At 41.5% G+C, this 22,173-nt stretch overlaps 1 protein-coding gene across 2 annotated transcripts in view; it reads right to left on the reverse strand.

Annotated features, from left to right (window-relative positions):
• The window catches only part of LOC132209117 (ral guanine nucleotide dissociation stimulator-like 1), a 59,376-nt gene that overhangs the window by 35,024 nt on the left and 2,179 nt on the right, over positions 1 to 22,173 (reverse strand). The window contains exons 2-5 of one of the 2 annotated variants that reach the window (XM_059644290.1): positions 14,541 to 14,599; positions 13,108 to 13,181; positions 9,073 to 9,272; positions 1,930 to 2,007 (exon numbers count right to left, since the gene is read on the reverse strand). In XM_059644290.1, coding sequence (XP_059500273.1) covers positions 1,930 to 2,007; positions 9,073 to 9,272; positions 13,108 to 13,110 — 281 coding nt within the window. In that variant the 5' untranslated portion in view covers positions 13,111 to 13,181; positions 14,541 to 14,599. Of the gene's footprint in view, positions 1 to 1,929; positions 5,874 to 9,072; positions 9,273 to 13,107; positions 13,182 to 14,540; positions 14,600 to 22,173 lie in introns of those variants that run through there. The other variant, XM_059644291.1, reaches the window with a different exon arrangement.

Raw genomic sequence — 22,173 nt, forward strand, 5'->3', positions numbered from 1 at the left:
TCAACATTATTCCATCTCTTAAAATAAGCCAAACATTGCAGAAGCAGTGAAGCAGTTGCTTCATGTGATTGCTGTTGTCTGGATTGGTGCTCACTGCACTGCCAATTGGGGTATCTTCCTGAGGCAACCCTGACATAATCCTACAGCAAATCCCAACAGTTTCCTTTCACAGTATTAGATCCCAAATACCATACAACAGGTTTAATCTGTCGTCACATCAAATTTACTTGTCAATTACTCCTTCAGTTTCTGACAAACTTAGGTTTCCACCCACTACACAGTGTGACATGTCAACATTTTCACAGCTGCAACTGGTCACAAAACACCAAATAAATCATTTTACTTGTGCACATGATCACATTTTTAATTTCTGGCACTCTTATCTTATTTTGGCTGTGAGGGGGAGCCAGTGGGTAGATGAGGAGTAAAGAGGTCAAATAAAGAACCTCTACACTGGGACAGACAATAAACATCCCAAAAGAGAGGATTTAAGTTTAACTTCCTCATCTCTGGCAAAGAAACTCAAGCTCTTTACAGACTATTGACAATTCAACCCTCACAAGCACAGCTTGTAACTCAAAGTTTGATTCGGAGCACTGATGTAGGAATTTGTCATTGCTCAAATTCACTGAAGCTTAAGGTCAGATTAGTCACCAGTGGCTGTTTTGCTGAAAAAAAATCATTTTTCTTTCCTGCTCTTTTAACAGTTCTGAGTTTCCTTAAAGACCTGGACAGAATAAGCTCAGGATTAATTCCAGGTCTCTGCCTGACTCCATGGATACACATGGCAAATGGCCAATTTAGATAATTCAAAATGCAAATTATTCAATGGCAATATTGTATGGGAGAAATACCAAGGCTCGGACACGGGGAGCAGGTCACATTCTTAATTGATAACATATTTCTTCAAATGTCACAGACGTTTGGAGGACACTTCAATGAACTTGGAGGAAGTTTGTGGGGAGGGTGCAGCTGAAGTAGGAAGGAGGAACACAGAGAAGTGCTGAGGTGGGGTAGAGGAGATTAACCCATTGCTTTAGTATTTTTACCAGAGCCACATTGTCCAGAAATATAACCTCAATATTGATCTGAAAACAATTTCCCATCTCAGTGTTTTGGATGCTTCAATGGTGATGCTATCATTTAAGGTAAATATCTCTACCATGAATTTTCTAGGAAAGCAGTCCAGCAGACACTTTAATGTGACTGCCATAGTCTGGAGTGGCATTCATTACATTGCACAAAAAGTTTTGAAATCAATGATACTCCATCATTCCCTTTTCACACTGCTGCATTCCAAATTGCAGAATTAAAACACATCAAAAGTACTTCTGATCAAACTTGCTTCCTCATGGTTACACAGATGCCTGGCAAACTTTGATTCCCACCCACCCGACAATCTCTCCGGCCAAAATATCTGCAGCTGCAAGTGCTCATGAAGCACAAATTAAGGAAAGGATTTGCATCTACAAATGACTTGTAAACATTGAAAATAAATTTTGAATCCCAAAATGCTCTGTATTTCAAGTCCTCATTTGGTCAAAGTCCAGATGAATGACTACACTAGATGGTTTGCTTTCCAAATTTTCAGAGAAAATATGTAGGACACTCCAGTTACATCGGCTGGTGCATTTGAGGGGGGGTGGGAGGTTTCGCAGTTTAGCATTGTTGCAAGTTAGATCACAAGGTCTGGATGTTGAGGGCCAATCAAATTTTCACTGAACATTTTTGAATGTTTTCTATCGATCAAAGGCTGAAATGTGTCATTGATTTAATTACTGGCAATGGCCTCGGAGGGATTAAAGCTGTTTCTTTAATGTGATTTTTATTGTCTCGAATGGCGATATAATCTTTCAAGAGCTACTATATTCACAGCAATTTCTTTTCATGGTATGTATTATGAATGAAGCACAGAAGGATGAAACTTACTTTGAAATTGTTGCTGTCTCTTTTGGTGAACCTGGTTCTTCATCTTTCTCAGAGTTTGGGCTGTCAAAGGTTTTAGACCTGCAATTATTTAAGACCACAAAACCGTAAGACATAGGTGCAGAAATTAGGCTATTCGGCCCATTGAGTCTGTTCTGCCATTTAGTCATGGCTGATAAGTTCCTCAACCCCATTCTCCTGCTTTCTCCCCATAGCCCTTGATCCCCTTGATAATCAGGCACCTATCTGTCTCAGTTTTAAATTTCCTGGCCTCCACAGCATTCTGTGGCAGTGAATTTCACAGATTTAAAACTCTCTGGCTGAAGAAGTTTCTGCAAATCTCCAATTTAAAAGGTCTTGTCTTCATTCTAAGGCTGTGCCCTCGGGGCCTCGTCTCTCCTACCAATGGAAGCATCTTCCCAACAACCATTCTGTCGAGGCCATTCAGTGTTCTGAAAGTTTCAATTCGATCACCCCTCATCCTTCTAAACTCCAAATGAGTATAGTCTCAGAGTCATCAACCGTTCCTCATATTTTAAGGTTTCCATTCCCTGGACCATTCTCGTGAACCTCCTCTGAACATGTTCCAGGGACAGGACATCCTTCCTGAGATATGGGCCCAAGTCTGCACGCAGTACTCCAAGTACGGCCAGACCAGAGCCTTATAAAGCCTCAGAGGTACAGCCCTGTTTTTAGATTCATATCTTTTCACAATAAATGCCAACATTGCATTTGCCTTCCTGACTATATAAGGCAAAAATTAAAGACATTTCAAACAAGCACTTGCACCCAGAAGTGGCTTCATCACAAAAGGACCATTGAAATATTTAGTGTCAAATCCATAAGACCATAAGATATAGGGGCAGAATTAGCTCATTCGACCTCCTCAGTCTGCTTTGCCATTCAATTCTGGCTGTGATGTTTCTGAAGCCCAATCGCCAGCCTTCTTCTGAAACCCTTGATCCCCTTATTAATCAAGAACCCATTTCTCTCTCTATCTTAAATAGTCCGAATGACGTCGGCTTCCTGCAATGTTTTCCTCAGATTAACCACTCCCTGTCTGAAGAAATTCTTTCTTACCTTAGTTCTAAAGGTTGGCCTCTTCACTCCGCGACTGTGCCCGCATGTCCTAATCTCTCCTCCTAGTGGAAACATCTTCTCTGTTCCATGTACAATCCTTCCAGGCCTCTCAGTATTCTGTAAGTGCCAATAAAATTCCCTCCCATCCTTCTAAACTCCATCCTAAACTGAACCAAAACCCTCAACCACTCTTCAGATGACAAGCCCTCTCAAGTTTTCAAGTCCTATTCAACTGGATTTGTTAAACAGGCAACATTTCTGATGTATGTAACTACAATAGATCGAGATTTGTTTTTCCCTTCCAAGCTCTAACAGGTGGTTTGCAAGTGACAGGAGTTGAGTCTGGAAGAGGAGCTGGGGGAGTTGCAAGGAAGAAGGGATTTCAACTTTCACACAAGTTCTCAAAGCACAATGGTCTGGATTTTTTTGGGCGATGCGGGGAGGTGGGACATGCAATAACACTGCAAACAGAGTTAGAGAGTCAAGTTTTTCAATATATTTACCGGCAGTGCACAGTCCAATGTTTGGAAAAGAAATATTCCATTAAAGACTGTGTGTTAATGCATGGCCAATCATTCGCTGACAATTAAATTGGAGGTTGGAGTATTAGGAAAATGGCAGGGAGGGAGTTTACCACCTACACATTGCAAAGCTATGTGACATGGGCCAGTTCTCTTTTTCACCTGGGCTCTCCCTGACATCTAAGGACTGCCTCCCTCACTTTCCTGATGGCGCCCACTTACACAACCTCAGTGACAATCAGCATTAACAGTAGGGCTGAGAAAGGTGCTGATCTGCCATCCCTTTCACTGGACTAGCAGCTGTCAAAACTGAGCCAAACCGTCAACTGGTGAGTAACCCGGCAATGATCTCTTTGTTGGTCACCGCTGGAATCGGCCAAGGCCTCCAGGTTGCAGTTCCAGCAGGAGGCCTGCAGCATGAACCACAATCTTCCATCTAAAATTTCTTTTTACAACACTAAGAACAGAGCAAATATTAGAACAACAGCCAACTGTTTCTTTAATGTAAAAGAACAAACTACAGAAGCCGACAAGCTGAAAGAAAAGCAGACATTGCTGGAGAAACTCAACAGGTTTTGCAGCATCTACAGACAGAAAACAGAGTTCAAGTTGAGCCAAGCGACACGTCTTCAGAGATGCGAAGTTCTGAACATGGGAACCTCAACTCAAAATGCCCACTCTGCTTTCTCACCACAGATGCTGCTAAGTTTCAGGAGAAAGTCTCTAAATAATGTTCCTGAAAATGGCGGCCTCCAGAGTTTGCCCTTCACATAGTTGTATTCTGATTCAAGCATCATTTCCTCACGCATTGGATCAATACTTACTTTCTGATCTCAGCAACTGTCTCTAGAGGAATTGGATTTTCAAGCTCCTCACAGCTCGGAATGTTAGCATTGTTTCCGCTGCTGAAATTAGTTGTGAAGAATGTCATTTTAAACAAACACTTGTACCCAGTAATTCTTAGCTCATCGGTAGTTTCCTTTGTATTCCTTGTGCTCTGAATAAAGCAAACCTTAACCACATATTGTATTCAAATTTACTCTTTCATGACAGATTTTAGAGAGCATGGTTTCCCATCTACCTTGTAGTTTGCACCGTCAGGTGATCTGCAAATGGTCCGAAAAGTGTTATCAAGTAAATTTGAGGAAACATCCACATCCACAAGAAAATTATCTCCATACACCTGAAAGACATTGAGTCGGCATTTCATGCCATTGAGAGCTAATTTTCTAACAACGGGTCAAGACGCAACTACAGAATATGGTGATTGGTCTCCCCAAAACCCTGAACGATAGTTTACAGGATAAGACCGTGAGACTGGAGTGTGGTTGTAAAGACAGAGAGAGGGACAGAAGGATGTAACAGATTCATATCTTCAACATTTTATATTTGTTGTAAAGTCTAAAAATATCTCAAACAAAGAGCTCCTGGCCCAAATATAGAAGGGCAACCAACTTTCCAATGAAGAACTTCAGATACTGTCTGTACATACAGGGCTGAATGTCCCAAGTCAACTGGCCTTGGCCTGAGACATGACATTCCTGGTAAAGTGGAGGGGAGTTCAGGAGGAAAGCTGAACTCTCTTCTGCACCATTATACTGTATTGTCAGCGGTGGGCAAAGTAGCCGGCTTAACGACGCACTGGGCATGAATTAAGTCACCAGCTCAGAGCTGCACATGTCTGTCTCTCTGGCAAATATTGGAGCTCCTCAACTCCTACAGTGGACATTGGCCTGCAGATCTCTTTTGTCTCAGCTCAGCAATACCAACCGTAATGACAGCAAAGAAAAGATTGCAGCTCTGCCTCGATTTCATTCTTGGTCAACTGTTTTTATAAAATAGATCACCCTCCAGATGTACTGCGAGTAGGTTTTTCTTCAAAACCTTCACAGGAGATTTGAAAGACACCACAGGCAGACTGAGGGGAGGGGAGAAGGTAGGAACCTCAATTCTTCAACATGTTGTATCCTTAATTCAGAGCTCAGCTATCTAAATGTTTGGTGACAAATGGAGATCTGAATAGTGAATGGATGAGCAATTTTTCACTGAACACTTTTGGATCTTTTCTGTTGATACAACTTTTCTTTTTAAACAAACAAAATCTGTGTAGATTTTTGATACAATCAAGCAACTTTGTTAATGTGACTGCTGCTGTCCAGTGTTTGCTGCATTGCTGTGGGAGGAAGGCCCTCCATAGATCTTACAGGAAGTGCCAGCAGGTTTTTTAACATTGTTGTATTTTGGATGAAACTTAATTAAGTCACACATTAGACTGAAGCTTACTTTGTGCTCACTGAATCGATTACTGGAATCTCTTCTGCCTCTGAGGTGTCAAAGCTTCCATATCTGCAATTGGTCAGACAGCACAAACTAAGTGATTTTAAACAAGCTTGAATCTACAATTTGCATTCAGCCACTGAAAAACATCTGAAGGTTCAGGATTTCGGCATTTGAAGCCTTGATTACCGAGTTTGTTAATACTTTGCATTGAAACTCCAATTTGGCATTTTACAGCATACCTGCCACTTCCCATACAAGGAGGGAAGAGTAAAGCATTCAATGTGGTTCTGTCTCATCTGATCGTAACTTCAAATCTACATTCCTGCCTCTCCTAATGACCTTTCACCTCCTCTCCCTCAACAAGTATCTGTTTATCTTTGCATTTACAATATTTCAGAGCTCTGCTCTGCATTTAATTGCTTTCCAAATTACTTAACATGTCTGTACACGATCATTTTGTGATTCATGCACGAGGATACCCAGATTCCACTGTATCTCAGAGCAATGCAATCTCCCTCAATAAAAACAAAACTGCTATTCTTTCTGCCAAAATGGACTTCAAATTTACCATATACAACTCTATTTGTCAGATCATTGACGACTTGCTAAACCTATATTTCTCTGCAGTATTCTGAAGTCCTCTAAGGTTAATTTTTGAGCGCATCTTTGTCACGTCACCAAATCTGTCAGTCATAAATTCATTCCTTCAGAAGTCATGGACTGATCGTCAACACTTGGAAAACTTGGGCAGGAACAGATTTTTAAAATTATACTCATACTATACGATCCTAACCATTTTGAACTCAAGTTAATTCTCTGTCTCAAATAAAAACCTCAGTAAATGAGAACACTCAAGTAAAAAGAGATGAATTCCCTGGATCTAATTACAGAACACCAAAATAACTGTAGCATCTAGTCAGACTGTTTCTCCCTTTCACCACGGATAAAGGAAAATTTTGAAATGTAGGGTGCGTGTAAGGTGAACGGATGCTATAAACATCCGTTGAATTATGATGATCTTTTAGCCGAATTAAAATGGTTGGCTCAAACACTAATCTTAAACACAAAATCTGTCCAATTGGTAAAATGGGTTTGAACTTTTGAATGGCATGGAAGCCATTTTGTTGGTGACTTTTTAAAAACTCCAAGAATCTCCCTGCAGATGGAGACTTTCACCAAAAGACAATGGACAAGTTAGAGATCTAAGCAGCCAAAGTAATAAACAGCTACATTGTGAAAGGAGGAGACAGTAAATATAACAGATGATTGTCTTAACCATAGCTACCTTAGAGTTTAATGAGAACCAAACTCCTCAAATTTCAACAAACCACAGTTTGCTGAGATTCCTTGGTTTTACGAAATTTTCGCTTTACCTTTAAAAGAATACCATCATCTAAGATGACCACCAGCCTAACACAAAAGCAAATAAGAAAGTAATAACCTGCGAAGAATCGTTGTCCACTATCTCACCTCTGAGAGATAACATGAGACACATGAGTGAGCTGTGATGTTTCAAATTCTACGGCAAGTATGGGTCATCTTTTTTTAAAAACTCAGAAGCTTATTGCTGGAATTATTCTGCTGGAACATTTATTTAGTTGGGCAAAGAAAGAGAATATTTTGGCAACAGGCAAAAAGAAAAACCCAAATTCACTTTTGAAAGGTCCAGCTGGATCGATTTCTGCAACCCATTGGGTTCATGAAAGCCAGCTCATCAGCTTACTGCTTTGAAGAAAAATCTAATCATCTCTGGTTATTTGCTGATTTTCTCAAATTTTATAACCATAGCACATTTGGGAAAATTTTCCTACCCAGGGATATCCCTCTAATGTCAGAGATACATCAATTGAAGGTCAGCAGTGGTGAGAATCGCTTTGTTCCCGAACTGAGTTTTGATAAATTACCCCAAAACATCATTTGTGAAGTACATAAACTGTTCAATCCTCACCCAACATGCAAAAAACTAATGTATAAAAACTGAGGTGACAAGAGAAACCATCACTGATGTCATTTGAAAAACATTTCACCCATTATTACAAAATTGTGGTATTCCTGCATATTTCAGTTGGAAGCAGACATTCATTTGACCAACATTTCAGTTTTGCAATGAAGGTTCCTCACCCTGAACTCAGCTTCCAAACTTTGATTGTTATGCCCAACACAGACTTACAGACAATTGATCAGAGATAATGGGAACTGCAGATGCTGGAGAATCGAATTAACAAAGTGTGGAGCTGGATGAACACAGCAGGCCAAGCAGCATCGTCAGAGCACAAAAGCTGGGTCTAGGCCTGACACGTCAGTGTGTGTGCTCCTAAGATGCTGCTTAGCCTGCTGTGTTCATCCAGCTCCACACTTTGTTACTACAGACAATTGATAGGCTTCTTTCAATTAAAATAACATTTTTCCATTCACTACATGCAGAAACTTAAACATTCCAAACATAGTTGTAGGAAGCTCCAAACTACATAAAAAGCATTGAAGGAAGTCAACGTCACTGTTTATCTTTAATACCAAGGTCTAGACATTGTCCTAATACATTCACCACACTTTTTAATCGTTGTATTGTACTGGTTCTCGATCGCTTCATTATTGCGAAAAAATAATCAAAAATACATTGCCACCTGTCTCAGCATTATGTTTTGTGAGTATGTTTTATTCACTTCTGTCCCAAATCACTAGCGGGTTGCTTAAACATGATTTGTGCCACCATTTGGGATCAGGGATATTGGAAAGCGATGGGGGCACAAAACAGGAGAGCTGAAGGACTGCTTTGCCTTGTTGCAAACAAACAAGCTCATCAGTCCCACTGCAGTCTCTCTTTATGAAGGACTTCAAGTCTAATTACTTTTAATCAAGTTATTCAAACTTATTATGACACATGACATAGGAGATAGAATTTGAATCTGGACATTTTAGGCAGAAGGTGGAGGATAAAACCATCTGTGTGGAGGATAAAATCCTCCAGAATACTTTAAAAAATGTGGACTTTTCTGATGAAACTGGATGAAAGTTAAAGCCCAAATTTGCAGAGCTTAACGTCCAAGGGATTGGGGTGCAGGTAAGTTCGTGTCTTCAATGAACAAAAAATCGTCTCCCTTACTGAGGGTTGGATGGAGATTCTCAGTTTACTGAGAGTTTGTTTCCATCCGGCTAGTTTCAGCGATTCATTGCCAGAAGGATTAATAACAAAAATTACTCGACAGAACATACTTTTCTATCATTACCATTAAACAAAGGAGATGCTCATAAGATTTATGCTCACTTGTCCAGGAGGATGTACAACACACTTTCAGCAGTGGTATATGCTTTGTATGTCGAAAAGAATGTGCGGATGTAGAAACGCTCCTTGTTCATGAGAGCGATTACAAAATTTTCGACGAGTCTTTTTGAGGTCTCAGAGTTAAGAATTTGAACGTTGGGGGTATCGACAGTGAGATGGGATGGAAGCTCATCTCCTGATGCCTACAGAGAATACAAATTTAAAAAGTAAATGTGATGCAGGAACAATGTTTATTTGTATAGATCTCTGACATGGTAGAAATATTTCAAAATGCTTCACATTTACATAATCATTTAAAAATCGCTCCAAGATTCATGAAGCTAAAACTAGGGCAGGTCACCAAAAGCTTGGTCAGAAAGATTGGTTTTGAGGACAAAGAGGAGATGTTTTGGAACAGTGTCCCAGAACTGGGTAGCTGAACACACCAATGACAGAATAAAGAAGATCAAGCATGCAGGCAAGATCAAAGTGGCCGGAATTAGAAGTGCAAAGATATGAGCATTGAAGGGTTGGAGGGGAATACCATTGATGAGGAGATACAATATGTTCAATCCAATGATAAAGCAGCTGGTCACTTCATGTATTGCTTGAACCATTCAAAAAAAACACAAAGTTAAAGTCAAAACATCACAGAAACATGGCCAGCTAGATTCATGCAAAACAGAAATTTGAGCCTTGGAGTTATTTTGTATCGATCTCAAGAATATTAAACCATCATTTTAAGTAAATAAACATTTAATATTAAATCCCTCCAGCTGACTACCCACTATTTCTCAATTTCTACTTTAATCCAGTCATCAGACGGGCCAGAAAGTTTCCACAACAGAGAAAATGTGGAATTATGTGCAGCAACTTCTGTCTACAGCTCGAGGCCACAGCAAGCAACAGGAAACATGACAGTCTGGCTTCAATCCTGTTTGAATTCTCTGCTAACAATATCACTGACTTCACATTTCTGAACAATATTGTTTTGAGGAATCTAATTACTCTTGAAAGCAAGCTTACATAACTGGAAGGAAAGCAGAGAGGCGTAAAATGTTTGCTGACTTGGCGGAAAATAGAAGGAGGGAGAAACTGAAGAAAAAGGAAACCTCTGTTTTTTTTTGTTCCACAACTCATGCCATGCAAGGTTTCTTCCAATGTGCTGCCTAAGGGTTATCATACTTGATGCTGTGGAGTGTGCAAAAGAAATTAAGAACTCTCACAAAGAACTTCATAGTTCAAATCACATCAAGCACCCCTATATCAAATTCAGTTTCCTTCATGTCAGCAGATGAATATACCTTTGGGATTGGGCAGGGGTCAGGGTGGAGCATGTCAGCAAAGGAGGGAATTGGAGCACTCTTGAAGAAGCCTGATTTGAAATTTGAAATCCAATGTGAACCTCTCAACTTTGCCAGAGTAGCTGGCCGGTTCTGTCAGAATTATGAATCGTCTGTATTCACAGGAAATGTATTTCCAAGACTTGTTCCAAGTCATAGAAAATTGTACAAAATGTGTTTCAATTAAATGAAGTTGCCGTTTTAAGAACTTTACCCCACACAAGTATAAAAATGCATGACTGCAGAAAAGCATAACCTTCAAACAAAGATAACAAAGTGTGGAGCTGGATGAACACAGCAGGCCAGGCAGCATCTTTGGAGCACAAAAGCCGACGTTTCGGGCCTAGACCCTCCATCAGAAAAGGGGGAGGGGGAGAGGGTTCTGAAATAAATGGGGAGAGAGGGGGAGGCGGATCGAAGATGGGTAGAGGAGAATATAGGTGGAGAGGAGACAGACAAGTTTCGAGGCAGGAATGGAGCCAGTAGAGGTGATTGTAGGTGGGGAGGTAGGGAGGGGATAGGTCAGGCTGGGGAGGTCAAATAGGTCAAGGGGGTGGGATGAGGTTAGACAGAAGAAAATGGGTGTGTTGCTTGGGGTGGGAGGAGGGGATAGGTGAGAGGAAGAACAGGTTAGGGAGGCGGGGACCAGGTGGGCTGGTATTGATATGCGGTAGGGGAAGGGGAGATTTTGAAGCTCAAATTGTTTATGTGTCATCATATTTTGATCCAGTTAGACAAATAACATTAAAAATAAATTGATGTTTTATGACCATGATGACAATCTCAGTAAGAGAAATTATGTAATGTCCATCTTTAAATATTAAAAGAGCAAAACTATTGAATGTTTGCAATACATTACTAAAATAAAGGCTACCAGCTGTCAATACATTGCCTTCAACATTTTTAATGGTGAAATTTCTGTTCCTTTCTCTCACCCGACTACTCATTCCTTCCATCTGTTCTGCTGTTGTGGTAAGAGGCTATCAGCTCCCCTACTCAAATTTACTTCATAATCATTCATCCCGCTCCTTTCCTTCCCATTCATTGCACGGTGTAACAGAAGAAAGGGCAGGATATCTATGGAAGGATGTGCCCTCCAGTGTTCTAAGTTTTCACAATGCCAGCAAAAAGGAAACAAAAATACTATCGAGCGCAGTAAATCACGGTCCCTCAACGCACAGTTTTTGCGGCGATAAATCAAAACTGGTGTGTTTTCTCAGTATATTGTACACATGCAGTCAGCAAGCAATCAACAGGCATGGAGGAAATCTCTCAAGCAGATATTAATATGTCAATAAAAGCAGGATGGAAGAGTTGAAGTTAATTATGCAGCGGAGAGAATCAACTGAAATGTGCACATTCAGGTTTCAAATATTAAGTGGAGTTCCACATGAACATTGTTTTATTTTCCTCTCGTAGTCAAAATGCCACAACACACTAGCTTGCCTGACAGATGACATGTTCTTTTCTTGTTTCGAATTCAGGAATTGGTTTGCAAATCTGGTTCAAATTTGGACTTTGTTCACTGAAGGTTGCCAGGCACAGCATGTGGCAGAGCAGTGGAAAGTGGCCAGTGATTGAAACACCATCTAATGCCCACTCTTAACCCCTATTAACACACTCCAGTTTGTGGCTTAAGTTAGTTCTAGTCATGATGATTGTCAAAAATTTATGAAAAACATGACAGTTATTTTCACCACCCCCACTACACTACATCAAGGGACACAATTCCTCTTCATGATTATATCGTTGCTCTATGTTCATCATGAATGTAAATTGGGTGACTATTCTATCTCAGTCTAAAATTGAAAAGAAGAATTTGCACATGTCGCTTACTTAATTAATGCCAATTAGAAAAGTTTGAACAGATCTCTATCCTAGTACATAGCGGACTTTTGTTACTCCATTTGTCTTACAGTTTGCTTGCTGAATATCTCAGAACTTAAACTATATTTTTTGAATTCATAGGAATAAGGTCTCTTGAGCTTGCTCCATTGTATCACATCATGATGTATTTCTCTCTTAACTCCATTTATCCATTTACTGTGAATACACTAGCATAACATAAATGGCAGTCTTGAAGTTCTGAATGAACCCAACAGACTCCAACTTCAGAACCTCCAATGGACAACATTTTTTGGAAAAACGTCTGTCGCCAGATTTCACACCCATCGGACGTAGCTCGGATTTGAAAAGTGCAGCAATAGATATTTCCTGACATAAACAGTCAGTGATTATCACAAAAAAACCCAGCTTGTCTGTTCCAAAGTGACCCACCTTCGAAAAAAAAGTCACCATTACCACACCACATCATTGGGCTGTGCTCACATGAGCAAGAGAGAGACAGACAGCTGGTGATTGTTTAACCAGCATGTCAGGCACGGGGAGAAGTTGATAAGGGCAAACCCTCATGGTGAACACAAATGTTTATTTACTCTTTCAATATCACCTTGCTCTTCCTTAGAACAACTGAAACTTTAAAAGGCCAAGTGAGCAGATGAGAGCATCAGCCTTCAAACATTTCAGCTCCCTCAAAATGAAACGGGACAAATCTGTGACCAAATATATAAAACATCTTGCACATCGTGGAAGAATGTGCGAGTGAGTGAGTGTTGGATGGTATATAGGAATATGAAGAATAAGTAATCAGGGGATTGGAATTTGTTGTGTGTGAAAAAGCAAGGGCAGTACATACCATTTTTATTCTGAGTAGTATGACGGAAATCTGACTGCTTCGGCAAGCTGACTGACCGGAAACAACAGTCAAATCTATAAGATAAATGAAAACATCATGAGAGACAAAACCAAATTCAACATGTAAAGAGAAAGACTGCCATAAAAAAATTAAATACTGGACCAAAAAAGATAAAATGCTGACTTCAGTGTAGTTACATGTGTCCATGATCTGTTTGATCTTCTGATATCATGTTGCTCTTGCTCAGAAAACACAACTTTAAAATCCTAACTGAGCCAACATGGACGTCAGGATTCAGACTTTTTCGGCCACTCAAAATAAAAATCAACAAAGCTTTCACATCAATATATGAATAAAAATCACTCTACACACCCTGGAAGCACTGTCTCAGAATCTAAAGGGAGTAACCCAGAGTCAAAGCAAGGGAGGCTGCCTTCATGCAGGATAGGTTCACCAAGAGCAGTCTCTGGCATTAATACAGGGTAATGGGCTCTGCCAGATGGACACCCAAGGCAGTCAGCTTCTCAGAGTCCACACTTCTGCAGTCCAGTGAGTGGGACACAGTCAGCCCAGTGGGAGACCGAACCCGGTGTGGGGAGTGGGGAGAAAACAGCTGGGAAACTGTAGAGACATCAGTTAGATGTCGGGTCACCTATTGCTCAGTCTGTCAAGGTCGCAAAAGGGGGCTGCCACATCAGTCCTCATTGTGCTCAGTGATATTACACTGAGAACTGTCTGACTCCAGGGTCAGGCTGCTGTCATTGATGCAAGGCTGACAACTACTACTTTTCACAGGTGTCATGGACCGCTGCTGTTTTAATCTCGTCGGATACGGGAGGCACGGTGGCTCAGTGATTAGCACTGCAGCCTCACAGTGCCAGGAACCCGGGCTCGATTCCAGGCTCAGGCTGACTGTGTGGAGTTTGCATATTCTCCCCGTGTCTGCATGGGTTTCCCCTGGGTGCTCCCACAGTCCAAAGATGTGTCGGCTAGGTGGATTGGCCATGCTAATTTGCCCGTAGTGTTGAGGGGTGTGTGGGTGAAAGGAAGATGGGTCTGGGTGGGATGCTTCAAGGGGCGGTTTGGACTTGTTGGGCTGAAGGGCCTGTTTCCACACCGCAGGGAATCTAATCTAATTTAATATGTCACAGATGAGTATGAGAAAATGGAACAAAGGAGCAGGAATATTTCCAAGAAAACAAAGTGTGGGGCTGGATGAACACAGCAGGCCAAGCAGCTGCAGTTCCCTGCTGTGTTCATCCAGCTCCACACTTTGTTATCTTGGATTCTCCAGCATCTGCAGTTCCCATTGTCTCGAAAGGCAAATTTCCATGTGAGGTCTGGAATAAGTGAGTCGGTGCCTGACTGAACACAGGGAGACAAGGAACTGGATTGAAGCTTGTGCTTTGTGAAAAATTAATGATAACTCATACCTTTCAGAATCAAAGTGGGTTGGAGTCTGAGGAATGAGAAAGGTGAAGTATCGTCAAACCTAAAAGACAAATGAAAACACCATAAAAGTAAAAACCAAATTCAACATGAAAAGAGAAAGAGTACGATCACACTTAAATACTAGACCAAAAAATATGCTGACTTCAGCCTCATTACATATGTCAAATATTCATTTGCGCCTTCACTGTCTACTTGGTCTTCCTTCAACAATTTAACATTTTAACTTGTCTGCTGAGCAGCCAGGACATCACCCTTCAGATACTTCAGTTCAAAATGAAACTCAACAAAGCTTTGCTCTAATCCAACACCTTGAACATCTGGAATGATTTCCCAAAGGGCCTTTTTCATCTAAATACTATTTTTTGGCTGCTGTAATGTCGGAAAGGCACTGGTTAATGTGCAGAAAGCACGTTTTCATCAATAACAATTGGTAATGATTAGCTTTTCCATTGAAACAACATTCACTGAGGGATAAGTAGTAGATGATTTATACGGGAGAATTCCATTCTTGTTTTTTTTTGCGAATTGTTGTGATAATGGGATCTTGTGGTCATCGAGATGAACATTTTTCCTGCTAATATCACCTTCAGCAAAGACCAGAAGAAACATTTTGCTCCATCAAAGAGCGGACACAAAAATGTGGCCAATATAATTTTGGTTTTGGCAAGTACTGGAACCATTGCGACCCACAACATACACACATTAATTCAATCGGGTTACCCCAAATTCACATCATTTTTCCAGTTTTCCCGTCTTTGAAATTCGTACTAAAATCCAATTTCTTTACAAATAGTGTCCAGTATATATTGAATTCAAATTACCTCAAAACTCTTCTCACAACCAAGAGTGATACCACGAAGGTATTGCTCCTTTCCCTCCGCTTCAATTCGTGTTAGTTCTAATTACACTGATGAGGGAGAGAAAAGAAATAAGCGATTCGCACTTGAAACTGCAGAGCTACAAGTCTGCAATGTTCACCTCACGTTGTCTCAACATGAAGTGAAGACACACAGCAGTTATTGTTTATTCTTGTTTGTGTTTATGACATCACAGGCAAACCATTGTGACGTCACTGGGCTTATTCTTTTTTGAAAGAAAACCTTCCTGAGAAAGAACACAAAACCTGTTCCAGCAGTTACCTGCTGTTTTCCACTTCATCTCCGTGTACGCGGTTGTCATGTGGGGAGGGCTTGTTTGTAAATGTGGGCATCATGTCATGGATGCAGTTTCCCATCTTCACCATCTTCCCTGAACAGCCTTCCTGGTATATTGCCCATGGAGGTGAAGGCACCAGGAGGCCTGCCCACATGTGACCAATACATCTATTAATTTATTTGGTGGCCAGACTGGCTGGTCAGCTGTCAAGAGGATGGATGGTCTCATCTGTCCTGAAAGTCCCTTAAAAACATCCCTGAAGTTAATTTAACCTTTATATTCACCTTCGAATCCTTTGCACTCCTCTCATCACAGTCACAACAACACTTCCTGTTATGTCCTGCATGTTCACCAACTCTCTATTCATGCTCATACATTACCTTCAGTTCCAGAGCCCTTCTCTTATCTATTAGCCACCAGTGTGACACCCTACAAAATGCCTCTTGGGAATCCAGGTGTTATGCAGCTGTTGGTTTCCTCTTTGCGACCTCACTTGTTTGACTATCAAAAAGGAATGAAATTGTCAAACATGCCTGGCCCCAGGGTGACCTTGAACTTACCTGCAACTGCCCTGTCTCCATCATGGAATGTCTTCTTCTGGATTGACCACGTTGATTTAATCAGATGATACGATTTTTGTTTTAAGTGCATTGCTGAAACATACTTAATGAAGAGACATTATTAAGCACTTTCCCAACTGATTGAAATCATGTTAACTGGCTTTATTCCTTATTTTTGCTCCTCCTTCTTTCTTACATAGCAGTGTTACAACTGCTAATTTCTACTGAACTCAGATTTTTCCAGAATCCAGGATGTTTTGGTAAATCAGAAACCAAAATATCTACAATGTCTGAAGCTGGGCTCCAGGCATATTCAGTTTCTTGGAAGGACTGACAAGAAGGAGGAGGTAGGTTAGCATTACTGGCTACGGAATAAAATTAATATGGTAATGACAATGGATATTAGTTCTGGTGAAATGGAGTCTGGGTACAGTTTAGAAACATCAAGGGACAGAAATTGACAGTGGTCGATGTATATACACCCCAGTTAACTCGTGTGGTAATTTTAGCAGAAGGCACTAAAAAGGAAATTGAAGACACCAGCAGAAAGGGAGAGCTCTAATTATGATAAAAGGTCACTGACTTCAAGAGTCCAGTGACTTCAGTCTGCATAAAGATTGGGCAAAGCAAATCAGTTATCATTGCATACAGGAGGAATTCCTGACGTACTTTTTAAATTCATTCACGGGATGAGGGCATCACTGGCTAGGGTAACATTTATTACACATTCCTAAATGTCCAGAGAGCAGTTAAGAGTCAACCACATTGCTGTGGGTCAGGAGTTACATGTAAGCAAGAATGCCAATTTACTTCCCTTAAAGGACAACAGATTCATGCTCATCATTAGACGCTTAATTCCAGGTTTGTATTGAATTCAAATTCCGCCGTCTGCTGCAACTGGATTCAAACACAAGTCCCCAAAGTACTATCTGGGTCTCTGGATTAACTGTCCAGTGATAACAACCTCAGGCCATTGTCTCCCCAATGAAGTGTGTGCTGTGCGGGTTTCTGGGTCAACACTTTGAGGAATCAACAAGCAAAACTGAAGTTTGAGGTGTGAAGACTGTGCTCATGCCCCCTCGGGGAAGTGAACCTCATTTTCACCCACAGAAGGAAACTAACAAGGACACCTTCCACCGAGAGTGCCAGAGGCTTTCGGAGAGAGCAACCCCCAGAAAGCAGAACTTCACTCACTTGGCTCTATTGTCCCACTCCAGACTCCAAAACTAGAACCTATTTACAGCAACAAATGGAAGTATTTGATGGATGCCCTGGGTTTGTGCTCCTCCCCCATTGCTCACCTACAGTTTTCCTGCTTCACCTTGTACTTCCAGCCAAACATCACTGATGCCAGCTGCTTCCTGCCATTCCAAATGCTCCTCCTCAAGTGGAAGGACAAACAGCAATGTGGAAATTCACACATATTTCTGGTCTGTGGAGGAAATGATACTGTTATAATTTCAGATAATTTTTAAAGGGCTCTTTTTGCCCTTTGAAGCAGGGGATGCACAAACACTATCACAGGCTCGAACTCACAACCACTTGTTTCTGAGAACAGTGCTCTGACCACTGAGCTGTGCAGCCAGGCACAAGACATGGAAAGAGGGTCTCATGTATTGGAAATAACAAAAGAATAGATAACTGGAGACTATTATATATCAAGACGTAACAAAACCGCAACAGAGCAGAGGGGCATCATGTGCAGAAGGTTGGGAGAATGCAAGGCCGAATCAGACAGTGTCCTGAGTGCCATAAACTGATCTTTCCTGCTGGTCCAGAGATTACGATTCAGTGCCTTCACTGTCGTAGCCTGTTCATGGTTATCATTTAAAGTAATAAATCTGAAATATTGACTGATCTTGAGAAGCAGAATTATGTCATTGATCAGTCAAAATCAATTCACTCCATGTTACAGTTCCACAGCAGCAATGCCAGCTGAAACTGCCTGAAGTGCAATCAGTTTAAAACAAGAATAGAGGGGAGGTCAGGAAAAGTGAAGGGCAATGGTAGTTTGTGAGAGGTGACTGGAGGCCAAGTGGAGCCAGGTTCAATGTGGGTGTTGAAGACCAGTCTTCACTGTTACCCTGGCATACAGATCACATTGGATCAATCACACAAGGATCCTCCTTTGTGTGTTGTCCTTTGCACATCACAACTCGGGTCAGTGCCTTGAGGGGCTCGGATATTTTTAATTTGGCAACTAACTCAGGTCAGTGGAACACAAACTAAGCTGTGTTGGGACACTATTTAAATGGGTCACCACTCATTGCAATGACCCAGAACTATGCAGAAAGAGGAAGAACACCAATACAAAATCTTCGCTTTGAATGGCTATCCCTGCAATTTCATCCACAGGTACTGACTAAACAGCAACACGAAGAGGACACATTATGCCCGAACACACTGGACACACTGCCACACATCAAGAACATATCAGAACTGACAACTCCTATGACCACTAGGAATTACGGTAGCACACAAGCCCAAAGCCATGCTACGACAAACATTCTCAAGGATTAAAGACACCATACCCACGACATGCAGAACTGACAGTGTTTACAAAATACTGTGCAACGATTGCCACAAACATTATATCAGACAGACAGGAAGGAAACTAGCCGTCAGTGTACATGAACATCAGCCGGCAGCAAAATGACATGACAAACTTTCCCTAATATCAGTACACCCGGATAATGAAGGCCATCAGTTTAACTGGGACAACATAACCGTAGTAGTGCAATCCAAACATAGCCACACATGGGAATTCCTAGAGGCATGGTTCTCAATCCATAATGCAGTCGGCAAACATAAAGAATTGGACCCCATATACAACCCATACAGAACAGAATGCGAAATGACAGAAGTTGCCAGAACAGACCGGGCAGGATAAATTTCAAGTGGAGGAGAACAACATCGCTTCTTCGGAAGTCTCACTCATGACGTTACCTTGCGTGGTGACGAAAAGTCTGAACGAAAACAAGCCAGCTGGGCGAGCAAGTTTCCAACTTTACTTGTTATCTTTACCGTTTAATGTGTGGCTCAGTGTCAGTCTTATACACACAGTGTTCTACCCGCTTCTCCTGCTGTACACAAGGTTTCCCAGCAAAAGGCAGCTTTGTGTGGAACACATGCAGTTTCTCCTGACAATGGGTACTGTTGCCATGAGGTGGGATATGAAATATACAATGAGCTGAAGTAGCCCCACACTCAAGTTACTCATTTACCTTTTAATTTCAATTTTCAATTTCCAAAACCCAGCAATCCATTCACTTAAGCTGCTGGGAACCTGACAAAAACAGCGTTGGCCAGACATTCCTCTTCGGGAGTGTCTGTCAATTTGCAAGGGTAGAAAAGCTGTCAACTTCACTCGAGTGAGAGAGGATACAATATTCCAAACTTCCAATTCAAAATCAGATGCCGTATCAATTACACCACTGGCTCCACACGTCTTGCTGCAGCTTTCATCCTGTCGATTGCGATGTAATCAGGGATACTGGCGGAAAAACCATTTGCAAGGTGAATATCCTGCAAAATAATCACCGTCGCTGCTGTACTTCAACGTTCTCCACTTTGTGAAGCGGTGAATGTCACTTGCAAACGAAACACATTAGCCCTCACATGCCTGGCTGTCACCTGTTTCTTTGCCACCTGTTTCTCTGCTGGAACTTGCCATTGCTTTGTTCACAGTCACTGCAAAGTTCTGCCTTGCATTTTTTTTTATTAAATTATCTCCTCCCAACTTAAAAACATTCCCTAGTCTTGAAATCTCCCATCCTTGGGAAATGACGACCACAATTCATACTATCTACATGTCTCATTATTTTATGAACTTCTAACAGGCCGCCTCTCAACCTCCTAAGCACCAGCAAGAAAAGTCAAAGTCTATCCAACCTTTCTTTATAAATCAAAGCTTCCATACCAGGCAACATCCTGGTAAACCTCTTCTTAACGCTCGCCAGCTTCATGATATGCCTCCTGTAATTGTGTGACAGAAACCGCACATTGTATTCCAGAAGAGGTCTCATCAACATCCTGTGCAACCTCAATATGACTTCCCAACTCCGAAACTGAAACAATTGAGCAATGAAGGCTGCCGTGCCAAAAGACTGTTTAACCACTGTTTAAATGGGATGGAAACTTCAAATAATCATGTACCTGGATCCCCTAAGTCCATGAGTAGGCACCTTAACAGTGAGAGAAAGTCTGTGGGAGGATGAGGAATAGTTTTGAATTTCTTTGACCTCACATCTGAAGAAATTTATTGGACACATGCAGCTGAATAAGTTCAACAATTCATACTCCGTGAAGAACTATAAATGAACCTGAAGATTTTTCAATTAAAAAGTAAAGTTAGACCCTCTCGAGTCAGAAGGAAGCCATCGCTGTTCTGTTTCTGAACTTCTCCTACCCAACAGGTTCTGCAACATGTCCATATGAAGATGGATAAGGGAGAACCAGTGGATGTAGTGTACCTGGACTTTCAGAAAGCCTTTGATAAAGTCCCACATAGGAGATTGGTGAATAAAATTAGGGCACATGGTACTGGGGGCAAAATGCTGAGTTGGATTGAAAATTGGCTGGCTGACAGGAAGCAAAATGTAGTGATAAACGGGTCCCTTTCAGAATGGCAGGCAGTGGCCAGTGGGGTACCACAAGGTTCAGTGCTGGGACCGCAGCTGTTTACGATATATATTAATGATATAGACGAAGGCATTAGAAGTAATATTAGCAAATTTGCTGATGACACAAAATTGGGTGGCAGTGTGAAATGTGAGGAGGATGTTATGAGAATACAGGGTGAGTTGGACAAGCTAGGTGAGTGGACGGATACGTGGCAGATGCAGTTTAATGTGGATAAATGTGTGGTTATACACTTTGGTGGCAAGAACAGGAAGGCAGATTACTATCTCAATGCAGTCAAGTTCGGTAAAAGGGAAGTACAACGAGATCTAGGTGTTCTTGTACATCAGTCAATGAAAGCAAGCATGCACGTACAGCAAGCAGTGAAGAAAGCTAATAGCATGCTGGCCTCATAACAAGAGGAATTGAGTACAGGAGCAAAGAGGACCTTCTGCAGCTGTACAGGGCCCTGGTGAGACCGCACCTGGAGTATTGTGTGCTGCTTTGGTCTCCAAATTTGAGGAAGGACATTCTGGCTATTCAGGGAGTGCAGCGTAGGTTCACGAGCTCAATTCCTGGAATGGCGTCCGGGACTATCATATGTTGAAAGATTGGAGCGACTGGGCTTGTATACACTTGAGTTTACAAGGATGAGAGGGGATCTGATTGAGGCGTATAAGATTATTAAGGGATTGGACACTCTGGAGGCAGGAAGCATGTTTCCGCTGATGGGTGAGTCCAGAACAGAAGACACAGTTTAAAAATAAGGGGTAGGCCATTTAGAGCAGAGTCGAGGAAAAACTTCTTCACCCAGAGAGCGATGGATATATGGAATGCACTGCCCCAGAAGGCAGTGGAGGCCAACTCTCTGGATACTTTCAAGAAAGAGATAGATAGAGCACTTAAAGATAGTGGAATCAAGGGTTATGAGAATAAGGCAGGAACAGGATACTGATTGTGGATGATCAGCCATGATCGTAATGAATGGTGGTGCTGGCTCGAAGGGTCGAACGGCCTACTCCAGCACCTATTGTCTATTCATTCACCATATCCAGATACATGAACGTTGGATCACTCTCCAAAGGTATCAGTAACTATTGCCAATCCTCAGTTACATCTGGAGAACTTGATGTTTGACCTTTCTGAACCAGTGCAGGTCATGTGGTGAAGTCGCACTTGCAATGATATTAGGTAACGAGTTCCCAAATGATCGTGAAGGATTAGTGATGTTTTCCAAAAGAACAATTTAAATGTTTTCACATTTTTGATTCAATCCAAT

The sequence above is a fragment of the Stegostoma tigrinum genome, unplaced genomic scaffold (assembly GCF_030684315.1).
Source record: "Stegostoma tigrinum isolate sSteTig4 unplaced genomic scaffold, sSteTig4.hap1 scaffold_67, whole genome shotgun sequence".
Lineage (NCBI taxonomy): Eukaryota > Metazoa > Chordata > Chondrichthyes > Orectolobiformes > Stegostomatidae > Stegostoma > Stegostoma tigrinum.